General features: G+C 39.2%; 1 protein-coding gene across 1 annotated transcript; it reads right to left on the bottom strand.

Annotated features, from left to right (window-relative positions):
* Window positions 1-763: 763 nt before the first annotated feature.
* On the bottom strand, window positions 764-19,634 carry LOC150091926 (acetylcholinesterase-like). The gene is made up of 4 exons (XM_090377430.1): window positions 19,579-19,634; window positions 9,577-11,120; window positions 6,174-6,352; window positions 764-831 (listed from the first exon to the last, which is right to left on the bottom strand). Exons 2-4 carry the CDS (start codon window positions 11,112-11,114, stop codon window positions 806-808), a joined length of 1,743 nt encoding a protein of 580 aa, XP_090233556.1. The 5' UTR covers window positions 11,115-11,120; window positions 19,579-19,634; the 3' UTR covers window positions 764-805.
* Between the last annotated feature and the right edge of the window lie 171 nt (window positions 19,635-19,805).

Genomic DNA, 19,805 nt, shown 5'->3' with positions numbered 1-19,805 from the left:
GTTTCTCATCAATATCCATTGCATTAGGGAGTAATCCTTCATGTTTGTGTTATTAAAATAAAATACATAGCCTATTGATAAAATAAAATACTGGATCCTATCTGTCTCAATTTGAACAACAAGCAAGGATCAGGTGTGGCATCTGCAGCTACCATAAGATCTCTCCTTTTGTTGAGGTGGTGAAGATTCAGGACTCTGGAGCTGGACTTATTAAAGACATGGTCTGCTGCAATTCTGCGGCCAGCACCAACATTAAATACGACCCTTCATGGGAATCTGTCATATTCAAACGGGCAAGACAGTTAATAGAAATATTAAGCAATACACTAATAGGGGAGGACCAATGAGCAATCGAATGATATTACCAATTGTGCTACGATGGCCCGGATCGACTAAACAACCTCTGGAAAGCTTACAGCATTTAACTTATTACGAGGAACTTTAGATCATGGTACATGACAATTTACATTTGAAAACAGTTCGTTTAATCATTTGTTGGTACCGATTAAAAAGGTTTCTAATTAATTGGCCAGTGAGTATACAAATTATATTCAATAGTTTATGTATTGAGTATACAAGATATCTTTGGTCGTTCAAATACCAAAGTGTAGACTCTTGAAGACCAGCTGTCATTAAAGCATTGTAAATTCATTGTCTGCGTCTATTTATGAAATAAAATGGCAATTCTTTCTACCAATAGTCAGCTTGCAGCAACAAATATTTATTTATTTTATTTTTTAATTTGCATCTGAGTTATACAGAAATTTAAATCAAAGATTAAATGAATTCTTTATGGATCTTGATCTTAGTTTTCACACGATTCCAGTTTTTCTGAAACGATAAAATAATAAAATATATCACAAATTTTGTAGAAATTATGGCAATTTTTTAATATTTATCTTTTATTAATATTTACAGAACTTCAAACTGATAATTTTTTAAAAACTATTAATAAATTAATATGGCAACCTAAAAAATTCGCATCTCAATTTCTCTTTCGAAAGGACATATTCAAACTATCGTGTTGTCAGTGGATTTTACTGCTAACCCAATAAGACTGTGAGGACTCAAATTGTATCTGGAAATGGTGTCTTCGATTTCCCTTCTTGGTGACCGAAAAAAGTAGAGTTTCCTGATGAAAAACTCAATCCAATTCTTGCCTGAGATGGACTAACTCAGCCACATCATGAAAGGTCCGTAAGAATTTGTCGTGTCTTTGACAGGATTCGAATTCAGACCTTTTACATCAGGTGTGGAATGGACGGTGATCATATCCGATTTGCTAAGGTAGGGCACATATTTAAGGGTGGGAAATGTAAAAGAAATTTTATTTGCTGATGTATCGAGGCAGTGTTAGGTGGGTCGGAAAACTGCTAGCTTGGGGGTTTTCACAGACTAAAAGATTAATGGTAGCCACAGGCAGAGGTGAAAGTGATTCTTGCACTGCTGTTATTGGAATGAGTAACAGCCTGGAAAGCGAGGTGCTGGGGATTTCAAGGGCTGCTTGGGGTTATCATGGAACAAGTAAATATATGGGCTGTGTTAAGGCAACAAAGAGTAAGAACAGGTGCATGTATACTTGTAGGTTCACCAATGCTAGGAGTTTGCTAAATACATTTGATCAATTTGAAGTGCTGGTCAAGACATCAAAGCCAGATATTGTTTGGATATCAGAGACGTGGGGTCACACAGACATAAGCAGTGGAGAATTGCAAATTGGGGGAATACAATGTGTACAGAAAGGGTAGAAAGGGAGGAGGGGTTATGCTATTAGTTAAGAAACACATAAAATCTAAGGAAGTGCATCCAGTTGACATGGTGGACAGGGCAGTGTTGAATCGGTTTGGTGTAACATAAGCGCTGGGAAAGGAAAAATGAGAGTAAGTGTGTGTAATAGGCCTAATGAATCTGATGAATACACTGAACAACTGTACAGAGAAATAGAGTGGGCCAGTAAATCAGAGTGCCTTATAATGGGGGATTTTAATTTCCCAGATACTGACTGGAACTTGTGAGTTTGTCACTCGCACACTAGCAAGGCTTTTATGGATTAAATTCGATGATTGTTTTCTACAGCAGCATGTTCGAATGGCAACTCTTGATCTAATTATTCATGCATTAAGAATCTGCAGATAAAGGAGCCACTGGGTGGTAGTGATCACAATGTATTGATGTGGGATTTACTTAAAGACGTAACTACCATCAGGGGTAAAGGGAAGGGTTTTTGCTTTCGTAAAGATGACTACAGTGGTGAAAGACAGATTTTAAATTCTATACAGTGGGACGAACTGATGATGTTACCAACGTTGAATTCTAAATGGAAAGCATTCAAGGAATTAATCTTGGAAGCTACTAGACTTTTCATAACAACTAAGAAATACTGTTCAAGGTTCAGGCCTAAATGGATGTCAGATGAACTAATGAGACATGTGGCACAGAAGAAAAATGCATGGGATACATATAAATTAACACGTGACACAGAAGCCTATGATAGATACAAGTTGATCTGTAACCAAGTTACAAAGGAGGTTAGGCAGGCGAAGGCAGATTACGAGAAATCTTTAGAAAAGAATGCAAAGAAAAACAGCAAATACTTTTTTTACTTATATACTTGTCATCGTCCAGTTCACTTGACCGCGACGGTTCGATTGTAGATGAACCTGCTGAGATAGTTGACAAACTGAATGAGTATTTTGCATCTACATTCACACATGACGAGATCTGTAGGGAAGAGGAGACCAGAAGCTTATCAAACTTTGGCAGGGAGCTAAATGATATTGTAATAACTGAGAGCAAAGTGGAGGAGAAATTGTTGAAATTGAACATAAGAAAGGCACCTGGGTTGAGGGGATCTATCTAGTTATATTAAAGTAAGCAACAAAGAAAGTAAGCAAACCCATAAAGCAAACCCAAAGTAAGCAAACCCATCATCATCAGCCATTTTAAATCCACTGCAGGATGAAGGCCTCTCCAGCAACTTTCCAGTTCCTTCTGTTTTGTGCAATGGCCATCCATTTACTACCCAAAAACTCATGAATTTCATCTACCCATCTCCGCCTTTGTCTTCCAGGTTTTCTTCTAGCTCCTCTTGGGTACCATTCTGTTATTTTCTTAGTCCATCTGTCATCATGTCTTCGAGCTATGTGTCCTGCCCAAGACCATTTTAATTCTTTAGTTTTAATAAGAATGTCCTTGACTTGAGTTTGCTGCCTAATCCATGTGTTTCTCTTCTTATCTAACAGTCTGATTCCCAATATAATTCGTTCCATTCTTCGCTGTGTCGTTCTCAGCTTCTCCTCCATTCTTTTGGTGAGTGCCCAAGTTTCACTTCCATAAGTCATGGTGGGGAGTATACATTGGTTCATTATTTTACGTTTCAGACAAACTGGGATATTGCTCTACAGTATGTGACTATATTTCCTGAATGCTATCCATCCAAAATGTATTCTTCTCTTGACTTCAAGCCATTTATCATTATTACAGCTAATAACTTGTCCCAGATAAGTATATGACTCCACCTTTTCAATTACTGCTCCTTCAATCATTATGTCACTTTCTGTGGCATACTTGTTCATCATTACTTTTGTTTTAGCCATATTCATCTTTAGTCCAAAATCCTTACTAACCCTGCATAACTGATTTAAAATTTTCCTCTAATTCTTTGTGATCGTGGCTTATGACCACAATGTCAACTGCAAATCTTAAATGGTTTAGGTACTCTCAGTTCACATTGACTCCTTTCTGTGACCAGTCTAATCTTCTGAAAGCTTCCTCAAAGACAGCAGTAAACAACTTCGGAGATCTTAAGTCAAACTACTTTCTCCATTTTAAATTTGCTACTGTCTTTGTCTAGTCTAATAAAGGAGGTAGCACTCATATATTTTCTTCAAAATTATAATATATGGGGTATCTATGCCTTGTCTTTCCTGTGCCCGAAACATTGCCTTATGCTGTATGGAGTCAAATGCCTTTTCATAGTCCACAAATGGCAGGCATAATGGTGTTTTATATTCATTTGCTTTCTCCATTAGCTGTGACATTACGTGAAGGTGATCCATAGTTGAGAATTATGTCCTAAAGCCAGCTTGCTCTTTTGGTTGATTCTCATCAAGTATTCTTTCTAATCTGTTAGTAATGACCCTTGTGAACAACTTGTAGATGTGGGATAACAAGCTAATTGGTCTATAATTTCCAATTTCTGATTTATCTCCTTTCTTATGCAGCAAAACTATGATTGCATTATTCCACTGCTTAGGCGTCACACCTTTTCTAATGCACTTTGTGAAGAGCCTTGCCAGTTTTTGTGTTATGTCTCTTCCTCCCAATTTTAACAACTCTACAGTAACTTCATCTTCCCCCGGGGCTTTCCGATTCTTCATTTTCTTCAATGCATGTTCTACCTCATCAGGAAGAATATCGGGTATGTCGTATGTGTTGCTACTTTGCAATCCATCTTCCCCACTGCTGGTATCATTCCCTCGCTCCTTGCATAATTCTCTATAGTAGTCTTCTGCTATTTGAATTATGCCTTCTCTGCTGTTTATAAGTACACCATCGCTATTCTTCAGTTTCAGTATCATTTGTCTTTCTGTATTACTGCTCCTGGCTGCTGATTTAAATCCTTTGTTTTCCCTTAATGCTTGTTCTACTTTTCTTGTGTTAAATCTTCTTATGTCCTCTCTGAGTCTCTTTCTAATGGCTTTGCATAACTCAGTATACTCAATTTTCTCCCTGTCATTGTTTTTCTTGCTCTTCATTTGTCGTCTTCGGTTCATCATGACAAGTGTTTCTTGACTAATTTTTCCTTCTTCGGATTTCTGTTTCCCTATAGGTTTCTTGGGCTTTATCACTTTCAGAAAGTTGTAATATTCCTCGTCGATATCTTGGTCCTGAGCAGTCTGCAGAAGCTCAAACTTGTTCTTAAGTTCCAGTACATACTGCTTTTTCTCCTCTTCTGTTATCTCAAAGACCTTTGTATTATTTACTAGAGTCAGTTTTTTCCTTTCCTTTCCTACATCTATATCAAGTGTACATCTTACCATTCTGTGATCACTTCCAACATTTACCTTGTTCAGGACGGTAACATCATTCACGATATATCTTCTGTTAGCGAGGATGAAGTCGATTTCATTAGTTGTTAATCCATTTGGGCTCTTCCATATCCACTTTCTTTTTACCTTTTTCTTGAAAAAAAGTGTTCATTACTGACAATCCTTGAGATTCTGCAAATTCCACAAGTCTTTAAACTCTTTCATTTCTTTCACCAATTCCAAAATTTCCTATAGTTCCCCTTTTTGCGCTGTTTTGCCTTTTTCCAACCTTAGCATTGAAGTCCCCCATAATAAGAGTGTAGTGGGTTTTCTGCTCATCTAGAAGACTCTCAAGTTCGGTGTACATTTCTTCAACCTCTTCATGATCATGGCTCGATGTTGGTGCATAAATCATTATAATCTTTAGCTTGTACCGTTTAGAAATACTGAGTATTAGTCTTGACACCCTTGGTGATGTACTTTTGAATTCCAAAATGTTGTTTTTTATATCTTTATGGACGAGAAACCCAACTCCACCTTCGCTCCTTTCACTGTTTCCATTGGTGTACAGCAGATTTCCACTTGATAAACTTATAAGTGATTCGTTTCTTCTTCTTATTTCAGCCAAACCGATGATATTCCAATTCCCATTTTCTAATTCCTTTTCCAGCTCTAATATCCTGTCTTCACTGATGAGCGATCTTTCGTTGTAACAGGCCAAGTTCAGTTTCCGTGCATGGCAGCCTGGTCGTACCCAGAGATTCTTAGCAACCTCTGCTTCCACTCTGATCCTCACGTAAGAGGGGGAGTGAAAGCCACTGGGGACTCAGGGTCAATTGTTTCGTAATGTTATAACCACTGTTTCAGAAGTAATGTTATAACCACTGTCCTGTGCAGAAGGCACTATGAAGGTACTGTTTAAACTGACCACGCCAAAAACAGACTTCTTCTTACATAAAGCTGTTTGACGACTCCTTAGTCTCCTTATAATCAAGTGTTCTGCTTTGATCCGCAGAAAATCTGGTCAGCCTGACCACACCCTACTTTTACACTCGGATTCTCAATAATCTAGCCATAGCTGTGTTAAGAAAACGGAATTTAAAAACAGAACAAACACATATAAGTACAATTAGGTCCACCAACCTGCCACTTGCATCAAATAAGGAATATATTGCTGCCAGAAGGCACATTGCCTGGAACGAAGTCCATGACCTATAGAACTAGAATTTGTCTTATCGAAAATGAAATATTCCTTCTCTTCCAGTGTGTAAAGAGGCCATCCTTGTTCATCCAAAGTGCCATCTGGAGACAAATTCGGGTTTCTGGAACACATAATACGAGAGAATAAAACTCAAACTAATTTAAATAAATTAATTACACTCCTAAAGAAATTATTAACATTTTCTGTTGTGATTCTTCCCCGATAGTAAGATTTATTTTATGATTTCCCACGGAAATTGTGAATTAAAATTATGAATATTCTTGTTTCTTGGTTTGCTTGATTTTTCGTATAAAAATAATATAATATTTAAAATGTTATTAAATATAATTTAAAATATAAACTTCACACATGAGAGTCGGTTTGACTATTTGAAAGGTATCCAAAGAGGTCCAGCGGTGTGAACCTTCAGTAGACTCTGGTTTCTTTCATAAATCCTTAATTTCATTTCAGAGGTAAATTTGTGTGACCAGTTCTTAATACACATGCCTGATCACTGAATTATGACCACCCCTATGAGAAAACAGAATACGACCTTTTGACTAGGTGAAGTACAAGGTAGGGAATTAGATGACCTACGTAGTTGGACGTTGGAAGACTGGAAGAAGGTTTGCTGGTCGGATTGAGTTACGTTATTTACTCCACACCGTGGATGGTCGTGTAAGGATTCGGCGTCAACGATGAGGCTCTTGATCCATCATTCATGGTATCAAAAGTGCATGCCGATGGAGGCGGTTGTATGGTGTGAAGCATGTTTTGCTGGCAGGACCTTGTACTCCGGGTTCACGTGAAACAACTTATCAGTGGTCTCCGCTATTGTGAACTTCTTGTCTGTGTACACTTCGGTATGTTGCATTTTTTCCCGAATTGCAATGGTCCGTTCCAAGATGACAATTCGCCGAGCCATCGGGAACCTGTTGTGCAAGAATGTTTGAGGAACACAGTTCTGACTTCCAGCGTATCGATTGGCCTCCGAACTCCTCCAATATCAATTCCATAGAGCACTTGTGGGACACTATGGAAAGGTATATCAGGCGTCTGGATACAGCAATCACCTCCATACCTGCACTGCTGATCGCATTAGACACAGCTTGGTTGGCCATACCTCCCGAAAGCTACCGACATCTTGTTGAATCAATGCTACGTCGGATAGCTGCTGTACTGAGGCAAAAGGAGGACCTACGAAGTATTAGGTAGGTGTTCCTAAGTCAGTGATCACTCAGTGTATTCTACGTTTCTTTCTTCCAAAGCCACTGGACAGCGTTTGAAGAATCGATTGAGAACTGATGATAGTATTCAAGTGATTTTTTTATATAAATAAATAAATGAAAACTAATGGAATATTTTATAACATTCTAGGAATTAAGACAATAGCTATATCTGGAATGACGATTCTTGTTTCTTACTGTTTCACACTGATGAGAGAATCATAATACGACAAAAAATCGCTCCCATCCTGTTATCGTCCCATTGCACTTACTTCTACTGTTTCTAAAGTAGTGGAGAAATCAATTAAACCCAAACTCTTAAACTGTCTGGAAATCTTCCTTTTGATCAACAGTCGCCACTACGGATTCCGTCAGTGTCGATCCACAGATGACTTTCTGGCTTATGTTATCCATCCGTGGACGAATTCAATGCAAATGTTTTGGTGCAACTCAATCAGTTGCTCTTCACATTTCAAAAGAATTTTACCGTGTTTAGGATAAAGGTCTAAATAAGCTTCCATCTTACTGTTTACCAACTGTTCTTTTTAATTGGGTATCCAGTTTTCATTCAGACTGTGAATAATGGTAGATGATTCTCTGTCTTCTAACGTCTCCACTAATGCTGCTGTTCCCTAAAGTTCAATTTTTTCTTCAACTCTTTTCTTCTTGTATATAAATGACCTTCTACCGGAAATCCTATCTATCGTTTTGCTGTTGATACAAACAGTTTCAACTTCTCGAATATCCACTACTAATTTCTTAAATGCTGATCTCCAGGTAATTCTCCAGTGGCGCGAAGATGACTTGCTTGATTTAAATCCTTCTAAAACTCAGTTTTGCCTTATATCTCATGAAAAGGATTCTTCTGCCCCTATGCTTATCTTCGACGACACTCTGATTTCTAGGCAATATAATACAACTTTATTGGGGATTTTTTTGGGCATTTTTCGCAACGTAGCTGAGGTAGCTGGTCTGCGAAAGGGTTGCATGGTTTATTCTCCTGGAATCTCGGGTTTGTCGTCCAGCAAACAGAAATCGACAACAGAACACACAATTTACAGACAGCATATATGGGGCAATATGGTCTTAAATAACAACGACAATAATGCCAACGATTACGTGAGCATATACACTGGTGTGCAAAACTTAAGGACCAACATTATTTCTAAAGATTAGAGCCACAAAATCTTTACTTAAGATACTGTTTACTGATGAGGGTAGATTCAGTCTCACAGGGATTCTGGACGTCAGCTAATTTGGCGAGATGTTGGCACACGGTATCACCCTGCAAACATCACTGAAAGGGATCGATATTGCAGTCGAAGTGTTCTCATCTGGGAAGGCGTTATCTTCGATGGACGTACACAACTACAGATACTGTAAGGCGGTATTGTAACCGGTGCACGCTACTGTACTGAGGTAATTCTTCCCCGTGTGCATCTGTTCCGAGGTGCCATTGGCCCCGAGTTCGTGTTTATGAATGATAACGCCACACCCCATCGTACTGTAGCTGTTGTTATGCTTTTGGAAAGTGAGGACATTGTTCGTATAGATTGGCCTGCCCGTTCAATTGATCTAAATCCCATCGAACACATATGGGATGCTCTGGGGAGACGCCTAGCGGCACGTCCACACCCACCAGCTGAAGATGGCGGTGACAGAGGAATGGACGATGTTACCGCAAGAACTTATCAACAACATTGTTCTAAGTATTGGCAGGCGGTGCAAAGCTTGCATCAACATTAGGGGTGGCAATATCTCCTACTGAAGACCACCTCTTCCCTTTGGTCCATTTTTCACAGTGATGCATCTGTATCATGGCAGCCAGTGCTATGTTGCCATTTTTAAATAAAGTCCCTTTGTGCCGTTTTGTTTCTGTTGTTGTTTCCTTCATCGTTTCTGTACCTCACGAGGTTCCTTTGGTATGCTTCTCCCATATCCAGGACATTCTTATGAGAAGCTACAGGTGAAAACCAGACTGGTCCTTAAATTTTGCACACCAGTGTATTTCTGGAGTGTTTTTTTCACAAGGTGGATCATACAATAAACAAGCAAATCGACCACAGAATGCACGCAATTTATAGACACAATAAATACATGAGAAAAATAAAAATCTTACCCTGATTTTGCAAAATTTGCCCACAGTCTCATTACTCGTGAAGAGAACTCCACCTGTGAAGGCACACCAGTCAGTAAGGGTAATCCCATCACATAGGCAACATCTCCACCATGAGTAACTCCCACCCAACTCGGAAGGTTTGAAGTTCCTCTGTAATCGAAACTATAAAGGTAGACATCATTTTCCACACTGGCAAAATTTCGGGCAAACTGCTCAGTTGGACACACGAAATAACGATCAGTCAGAGATTTTTCGGCACCATAAACGTAGTCCGATCCTACCCAGTCAGTGTATTCCTGCACGATGGATCGTATAATCAACTCGTCTTGGGAAGGAGAGAACGCCTTCAAGGCTATAAGAAATTGCTCATAAGTGATGGTCAGGTTCTCAACTAATTTGAATATCTGAAAAAGATAAATAGATAGAAAAAAAGATCCCTCATTTGCGGTGGTTCCGAGAAAAATACTCGTGTTTTTGAATTGTTTGTTTTGCAGCAATACTTCAGGATCTTCCTCGATGAATTCTCCGTCTATTACAGGAACAAAGGATACAGATAAACCTTCATATAATAATCCTTTCTCTTGTATCATTAGTTGATTTGCATCTTTCTGGCGCAGACAGTTCAGGACCGCATTAAGATCGTCCTTATTATGAGGACAGCCGACAAGTTGTGCAAGTTTTAGACCTTGACTAATGGCCTTTTCCCTATCGTGCATGGCCCACTGAGAAGTTGCTGTTCCACTCTGTATGATGGCCCGATTGAAGAGGTTATGACTGAGTGGAGACAGCAGATGATAGCTCACACTTGCACCCCCTGCACTTACTCCAAACAATGTTATATTTTCTGGATCACCTCCGAAATGAACAATGTGCTCCTTGACCCAACGAATTGCCAAATTTTGGTCAAGTAACCCTACATTTCCGGGTGCATCAGAACGCCCAAAGTATAGAAATCCCAAACATGCGAGTCTATAATTCATTGACGCTACTATGACCTTCTCTTTGGAAACTAACACCTTAGGATCATTGGTATACAGATTGGTCGCTCCAGATACAAAAGCACCCCCGTGAATCCATATCATAACTGCAGCTTTCTGGGGCGTAGGGTTAGGAACCCATACATTTAACTTCAGACAATCCTCTCTAGGATTCTTAGGATACAGGTCTTCCGAAGCGCCTTGAAATTCTGAAGAATTCTTTCTTGATTGCATGCACGCATTTGGTTTCTCGGTAGCATTTAACACACCAATCCACGGATCAACGGGTTGTGGTGGACGAAATCGATTTTCACCAACTGGTGCTTTGGCATATGGTATTCCAAGGAAAGCATTTACAGATTTCCCACCTGGTGTTGGAATATTTTTACCTCTAATTTGACCTAGATTTGTGGTGACAATGACGTCTTGTGCTGCGGCTTTTATTTTGGCAAAGATCCCAAAACAACAGATTACAAAGGCTAGTATCATAAAGATGTAATTCCAAAATGCCATCATAAGCAGACAGTTTGCTTTTATTGTAGCCTTGTGGCCAAAGAACATCAACTTCTGCAAGAAGAGAAAGAAGAATGGTCAGTAAAAAGTTATAAGACAAAATGAAATTATTATTATTATTATTATTATTATTATTGCTCTTGTATTATTTCTCCCTGAAATAATTCTCCAAGAAACTGTGTGTCACCTGTGTACGGCAATGTGCCGGGAGGATGTGAAATTTAAATACTGAGGTGCGAGGAACCACATGTACAATGTACAAAAGTACCTACGTGCGCTAACTGAGATATTCACAGAATTGAACTTACAAAAACTTGCTTTTGTATCCTACAACTACAGCCAACCTTCCCATTATTTGTAAACGTCGACATTAAGCTTAATATATATCTTCATTAATAAATACAGAAACTAACAATGGGCCCATCACCAAACCCTGTGGGACTCCATTTATAACGTTAGACCAAGAAGACAGTGTCCATTGATTACCACTCCCTGTCTTTTCCTCCTCAACCATCCCTTTATCCACTGTAGCAACTTTCCCTTAATGCCATACCCCTCCAATTTGTACAGCAGTTTTCCATGTGCAACAGTATCAAAAGATTTCCTTAAATCCAAGTATATGACACGAAAACTACTTTTTGCATCAAGTTCCTCTGTTACTGCATCGAAGTATCCAATCAAATTGGTCAGACATGATATCACCTTAACAAACCCCTGTGTGACTGAGGTATAACTGCTCTGCTGTTTACATGATTCTGAATGATTCATCACTGCTGATAACCAAGTCAAGAGTAATAATCTTTCTCTTTATCTCTCTAACATTCTGCTGCAGAAAACTGTCATCCCATAAATCCACGTTGGCTTGGTGCATTATCGCCTCAGACACACTCCTGCTCTCATTTTTGCTTTCCCACTGCTTATGCCACACGAAACGAACTCAACTTTGTACTTACCACTCATGTTAAGTTGTTGCGCTCTGCCTTTATGTGATTTTTAACTTAGAGCATAACCTCCTCCCATCCTGTCTGTATGCATTGTACTGTGTTTCCCCAGCTCTCTGTTTCAATTTCCAGAGTGTTTCTTTTTTCTCTGGTGCCCTCCCTGGCATGTACAATCATCGTCCAGGTTTCGCTCCACCATAGATCTTAATATTCCCTTCCATACCCAGCCTGTCTTCCCTAGCCAGACGATGGGCAACATGGGGTCCCACTAGGGATCATGCGGCTAAATGGCCCGAAGGAAAACGCAACAGAGAAACACTAAAGCTCACACTGTCCCTACCTACAGAGTTTTTACTGAGACACAGACTATACAAACGTGGAGTTGTGGAGAAGACTTCGGTGCCCCTTGACAATCAACAGTACGTACATTGTACTCCCCATAAGTTTATTCCCTGGCATATACAATCATCTCTCCTTAAGTGCCCTCCCTGGTATGTACAGTCCCAATATATACTGCCATAACTTACCTCCCTCGCATGTAAATTCATTGTCCAGATGAATCCTGGACGATGATTGTACATGCCAGGGAGGGCACCAGAAAATGAATAACACTGGAAATTGAAAAAAAGGGAGCTCGGGAGTCATTAGACAGTGCGTCGGACTTCTAATCCAAAGGTCGTGGGTCGACTCCCACGATGGATGAAGGAACATTTATTTTAGGCCCGACGTAACCGAGTGGTCAGGAGCGCGAGTGCAATAGCACACGCTCTTTGAGTGGACCGGGGTTCAAGGCTGTGACTGCTAAATACGATTAACAATTGTATTGATTGATTTTTTGTAAACTCCACTGATCTGGTGTTCGTGCCGGAATATAAACAAGAACATCTTTTTTTATTAGTGTAGGTGAAAGTATAAATGCACCTGTTTTTGCTCTTAGTAAAACGGCCCATCTATTTACCAGTTCATGATGAATCACAGCAGACCTTGAAATCCCCACCACCTGCTTTCAAGGCTGCTGCACGAGTTCCAATAGATACAGTAGAAGAACAGTTTTACCTCTGCCCTCGTCTGTTGTAAGCTATTAGTTAGTCCGTGTATCCCTCCAAGCTAGCAATTTTTCAAATATATTTATATATATATATACTACAAAATACATTAATTAAAAAGAGTAATATTTATAAAAATATTTTTTAAAAAATTGTTTCTCCCCACTGGATACTAATCTCATCAATGTCATGTATGCAGATTAAGTGGAAGTTCATCCGAGGCTATGAGGTACCAGTACATTGGACAAGAATCTGTGTATTCTTTGGCCGGCTTGCCTCTTTTGCCCATTTTGGAACAAACACAGTTTACATCCTGGTTTCTATCAGAAATTACAGCTTTTCATTCAGCTAACAAACTAACCCTAAAATGCAAGCCGTTTAATAGACATGAAACGCAGATGCACGCACACTACATCTGTTTTTCTTAACGTAAAAGTCTTTTAAATTCGAAGTCATGTATGGTGATAAAAATTCAAAATTCATGAAAAGTATTTAAAAGAAAGAAGGTGTTTCAAGAGAGGGCGAAAACCCTTCTTCGTTTTTCGGCCACATCTTCATTACTGCATACAGGTCTGGAGGCCTCTTTTTAGAAGGATGTAGAACTGCTGGGATGGATTCAAAGAAGTGCAACGAGATTGGTGAGCTGAACAAAGGGGTTTTCTTAACAAGAAAGGTTTCAATTCTGCAAATTACAGTGTCAGCGTCTGGAGACCAGGCACCTGCGATGTGATATGATTAACGTGTGTTTAAAGTTTTGAGTGGATTGAGCAAGATCAATGCTAATGGCACTCTTCCTCTTGTTCAGATTGTACACACACATGAAAGGGCAAAATTCAAATTGAAGAAGAACGGTTGCAGAATAGATGTGGGGAAGTTTACAGTCAGACAGCGGGTGGTTGATTATTGGAATAAACCTCCACCTTTTGCTATGGAACCGAGTGGTTTGAATAAATTCAACGAATAACTAGAGAAATTTCTTGAGGGGATGGATGGATGTATAAAGTTTTTTTTTTGTTTTTTTTGGCTGGTGCTTTATACACTTGCTTTCTTGTATAATTTTTCACTACTAACACTGATTCTAATCAGATTACCTGATAGGTGCCTAAACTTCAGAGATTGCAGATTGCAGAACTGAAGTCCTTTTTCTTGACGCGTTGTGGATGATATTCGAACTCATTCCTTTCCACCGGAGTGTAAAGATTCAAACGCAACCCTATTCCACTGGCATACAAAGATTCGGACTCACGTTTTCCACTGGTGTGGTGTATGACGATTATTTCGACTGAATATCTGCCCGCCAGGACAATGAAATAAGCATAACATGAATCTAGAAAAACTAGCAAGGTCTTGTTCCAGTACAAATAAATATAATTATTGCTTTTTAAGGCTATGAGACGAATCGCTACCAAGTAAGAATATATTTTAGTTGAAATGGCCAGATTGAATCGATTGAACATGTCTGGGATTCTTTGGGAGAAAAACAGGCTCGCGTCGACCTATTTCTAGGACACATCATGATATGTTCTTGTAGAAAGATAAAGTTTATTACCAAAATATTTCATATATTTTGTCTTCAGTTTTGTAAATCTTATGAGAACATTTGTAATAATTGTTTACATATTAAGGATTTTAATAGTCTATTAAAGAGCGAAATTACGCAGGTGTAGTCCCCAAAGTTTTAATAGTCATGACCCCATTAAATCCTGTTTTGACAAATTATAATAAAAAAATAAAGTACTTAAGAAACTCAGTAGTGTTTTTTTTTCTTCTTTACTCTTAAGACTAGGCTGGTATTAGAAGTGGGTCCAATCTAGAATCGGTGCTGGAAGCGCTGTTCCTTCTGATTTTCTTTAAATGACATTGACGAAAAGATAGGGAACCTCGTGTTAAAATTGCATATAATATCAAGATGGAGAGACTGGTCAATGACAGTGACAAGAAGCACTCCTTAGGCACCAATTGGACAGCCTTGAGGGATGATTAGAAAAGTGGAGCTGTCTTTTAATTTTATTGTGCAAAATGGAAGTTTTTTTTTCTTTTTTTGCGCCTTGGAAATTACAGTCTCGAAATGACTCATTTATTAAGTGGAGTTCAGTGAAACAGAGTAGAGGAGGAGGACAAAGAGAGAAATTTAGGTTACTGTTCAGGCGGACATAGACTTTTCCCTGTAGTGTAGAGAGGCGGAAAGTGTGTGTCCATAGCGCCCTATCGTTGATTTATAGAATATTTGCTTGAAGAGACGACAGATGATAATACACTGTATAAGGCAGATATAAGATGGTATTGGGACAGTGTCCAAGCATGGAGACAGAGCCAATACGAAAATATTGATTTATTTAAAACAGTCCAATGATGGGAAACACATGACCTTCAATTTTCTTAATATGAAACACACTAAGTGAAATTGGCCAGAGGTGGTTCATACGAGGAAAGACTTCAAATTAAGGGCTAGAAAGCTTGCTGAATTGGCAACTCAAAGGTGGCAATTACCCGAATCATTGAGGTCTATAAAACTCCGAGAAGACGCCGTAAAATTGAATAAGGGTGAATTGTCAAGCTGCTGAAATTGATGCTGAAACTAAGGGATAGAAATGGAAATTATAGTAGAGGGACTGTTTTAGCCAATGAGATTTATTTCAACGGGATTTAATTCCCATTCAGTTTAATCCAATTTGACCCTAACGAGCAACTATTGCTAGTCTTGCTTTCAACAAGAGGAATACTCATAAAAACAATAATAAAATATTAAATACATCATTTTTCAACTGTTTTTCAATATCTTTTGATATATCATCGACTGCGTTTAACAATGCGAATGGACAAAGACATTTCTTTAATAGAAGGTAAACTCACAGGTCTATTTAATGTATCTTTGATGTAAAAATCATTAAAACGTTCCTCAGCACAAGCGATAAAAGTTTCCTTCGGTTAATTGCCATCTGTAAAAGGTTTACTGTTTTCTTGTACATCATCATCATCAGAAGCAGCATCAAAGTTTGCTTTTGTTGAATAACAAAAACTACTTCCATTTCACCCGTCGGTTCGTTCGAAATACCTGTCCAGCCGAGCCTTAAATTTATTTAGGCTATTAACTTCCACAACAAGGGATGGAAGTCTGTTCCACCAACCAACCACCCGCTGGCTAAAGGCAAATTTCCCCACATCTATCGTACATCTGTCTTTCCTCAATCTGAATTTATGCCCTCTCAGGTGATTACTCTGAGTAGGAGGAAGAATCCCATCGGTATTGAGCATGCTCAAACCATTCAAGGCTTTATACACCTCTATCAGATCACCTCGCCGGCGCCTACTCTCCAGACGCTGTAATTTGCAAAACTTAAGCCTTTCTTCGTAAGAGCAACCCTTTGTTCCATTCACTAATCTTGTTGCCCTTCTCTGTACTCGTTCCAACAGCTCTACATCCTTCTTAAAATGAGGTGTCCAGGCCTGTATACAGTACTCTAGGTGTGGCCTGACCATTGCCTTATACAAAGGAATAATCACCTCCTTATCCCTGCTAGAAAAATTCCTGTATATCATTGATAAAACACCATGAGCTACTCTTGCAGCCCGTCTGCACTGCTCAGAGAACTGCATATATGCCTGCACAATTAGCCCCAGGTCCTTTTCGTTCTCTACCACTGTCAGTGTAGTACCAGAGAGTTGATACGTCACTTTGAGGTTGCTGCTTCCTATATGTGGTGCTTTACATTTGTCAATGTTAAACTTCATTTGCCACCTCTCAGCCCATCTGTTCAACCTTTCCAGATCCTGTTGCAGCAGCATAGCGTCAGTAGTGTCCTTAACAACCCTGCCAACCTTTGTATCGTCTGCAAACTTGGACATTAAGCTTGATATACCATCATCAATATCATTTATAAATACAGAAAACAATAATGCACCCAACACTAAACCCTGAGGGACTCCACTAATAACATTAGTCCACGAAGAGCAGTGTCCATCGATTACCACTCTTTGTCTTCTCCCTCTCAATCACCCCTTTATCCATAGCAGCAATTTGACTCCAAAGCCACACTGCTCCAATTTGTTCAGCAGTCTTCAATGTGTAACAGCATCAAAAGCCTTTCTAAGATCCAAGTATATAATATCAAAGTTATTCCCTGCATCTAGTTCTTTCGTGACTGCATCATAGTATCCAATCAAATTGGTAAGGCAAGACTTCCCCTTGACAAAACCATGCTGTGTCCGAGCTATAACTGAAGTCTTGTCTAGATGATCAGCAGTGCTTCTTTAACCAGTGCCTCCATTAATTTTCCGGGAACAGAAGTTAAACTCACAGGTCTATAATTACTTGTGTCAGCCTTTGATACTCTTTTGTGAATTGGGGTTACATTTGCACATCTCCAGTCCGTGGGGACCTCCTCTAAATCCAAGGATGCTCTCATAATTATGGCTAAGGGTTTGCTTACTTCCTTTGCTGCCTCCTTTAATATAACTGGATAGATCCCATCCACCCCAGGTGCCTTTTTTATGTTTATCCTCAACAATTTCTCCTCCACTTTCCTCTCAGTTATTACTAAATCATCTAGCTCACTGCCAGAGTTTACTTCACATCTGGCATTCCCCTCCCTGAATAACTCCTCATGTGTGAATGTAGATGCAAAATACTCGTTTAGTTTGTTAGGCACATGAGCAGGATCCTCAACTGTTGAACCATCAATATCTAGTGTACCAATCTGATTCATCCCCTTCCTTCTAGAGTTTACATAAGTAAAGAACTCTTTTCTGTTTTTCTTTGCATCCTTTGCCAAGTATTTCTCACAATCTGCCTTTGCCTGCCTAATCTCCTTTGTGACTTGGATATAGACCAGATTATATTATATCTATCATAGGCTTCTGTGTCACGTGTTAATTTATATGTATCCCATGCATTTTTCTTCTCTGTAACATGTCTCATAGGTAATCTGACATCCATTTAGGCCTAAACCTTGAACAATATTTCTTAGTTGGTATGTAAAGCCTAGTAGCTTCCAAGATAAATTCTTTGAATGCTTCCCATTTTGAATTTGCTGTTGGTAACATCATTAGTTGGTTCCACCGTATAGAATTTAAATACTGTCTCAGTCCATCGTAGTCGCCTTTATGGAAGCAATAACCCTTCCCTTTACCCCTAATGGTAGTTACCTCTTTGAGTAAATCCCACTTCAGCAAACTGTGATCACTGCCACCTAGTGGTTCATTTATCTGCAGATTCTTAATGCATGAAGAATCACTGCTGATAATCAAATCAAGAGTATTACTCACTCTGGTTGCCTCCCGAACATGCTGGTGTAGAAAACAATCATCCAATAAATCCACAAAAGCCGTGCTAGTGTGTGAGTGACCAACCCACAAATTCCAGTCAATATCTGGGAAATTAAAATCCCCCATTATAACACTCTCTGATTTACTGGCCCACTATTTCCTTGTACAGTTTCTTATTATACTTATCAGAGTCATTAGGCCTATAGCACACTCCTACTCTCAATTTTGATCTCCCAATGCTTATGTCACACCAAACTGACTCGACACTGCACTGTCCAGCAATGTCGACTGGCTTCACTTCCTTGGATTTTATGTATTTCTTAACTAATAGCATAACCCCTCCCCCCCTTCCTATCCTGTCTATCCTTTCTGTAGACGTTGTACTCCCCAAATTGCAGTTCTGCATCCCTTATGTCTGTGTGACACCACGTCTCTGATATCCCAACAATATCTGCCTTTGATGCTTTGAGCAATACCTCAAATTCATCAAATTTATTTACTAAACTCCTAGCATTGTTGTACACGCAAGTATACCTGCACCTGTTTCTGTTCTTAGCTACCCTAACACAACCCATGAGTTTACTTGTACCCCAATGACTCCCAGCAGCCTCTGAAATCCCCTGCATCTTGTTTTCCAGGCTTCTGTTCATTCCAATAGAAGCAGTGCAAGAATCACCTTCACCTCTGCCAGTGGTTACTGTTAATCTATTCGCCTTTGTCTCCCCCCAAGCTAGCAGTTTTCCGACCCACCTAACACTGCCTCGATAGCATCAGCAAATATTCTTTCACCCTTTCTATTTAAGTGTATCCCATCCCTGTAGAAGCAATCTCTCCTGTTAACAAGTGTAGTCCAGGCTGAAAAAAATTCTACTCCTTGAGCCTTGCACAATCTTTCAAGGGCCGAATTGATCAACAATAACGTCGAATACCGTCCTTGACTAAAATATTTCGCAAAGTTCCTGTTTCTTTTCCATCATTCGAAAAACAACGTTCTATGTATACTAATTTTATTTCATCACTGAAGTAACTTACTTCCTGGAATAATGAATCTCCACGTTGAATGTAGAGTGCTAGTTACAGGTACACACACAACTTAATCTGCATTTTGAATTCATCCATATTTTTCTTCACAGACAGCTTAGCTTTCTTAACTTTTCGTTCCAACATGGCTAAAATTAAATTCTACTTTACATAAATATATAATTTAATTATTTATGAAATTATATTATTTATGAAATTATTTATGAAAACATTACTTACCTTCACTGAAGAACGAATTATTGCAATCGATCTGTATCGACTGGTAGACGCCTGGCTACTATGACGAATGAGGTATACAGCACATGCATATATTCATCAACTCAGATGTTACCCGCATGCGTATCGATACGTCAACATCACAAATGCAACACGCCTCCGCATAATGCAACCGTGCATGTAATCCGCTACCTTGCTCTTACAGCAAGATGGAACCATGCGATGTCTTG

Source organism: Mastigoproctus giganteus, chromosome 1 (assembly GCF_048544385.1).
Source record: "Mastigoproctus giganteus isolate SK-2022 chromosome 1, ASM4854438v1, whole genome shotgun sequence".
Lineage (NCBI taxonomy): Eukaryota > Metazoa > Arthropoda > Arachnida > Uropygi > Thelyphonidae > Mastigoproctus > Mastigoproctus giganteus.
Note: the sequence above shows the minus strand (reverse complement) of the source record. Positions and strands in the feature narration are given on the sequence as shown.

Bases quoted from the DNA above. Each gene is read 5' to 3' on its own strand.
- LOC150091926 (XM_090377430.1), bottom strand. From the start codon at position 11,114: ATGTTCTTTGGCCACAAGGCTACAATAAAAGCAAACTGTCTGCTTATG. The intron at 6,353-9,576 runs GTAAGATTTTTA...TATGTGTTCCAG, and splicing joins GCAAATTTTGCAAAATCAGG to AAACCCGAATTTGTCTCCAG. The intron at 832-6,173 runs GTTGGTGGACCT...TTATCGTTTCAG, and splicing joins TTATTTGATGCAAGTGGCAG to AAAAACTGGAATCGTGTGAA.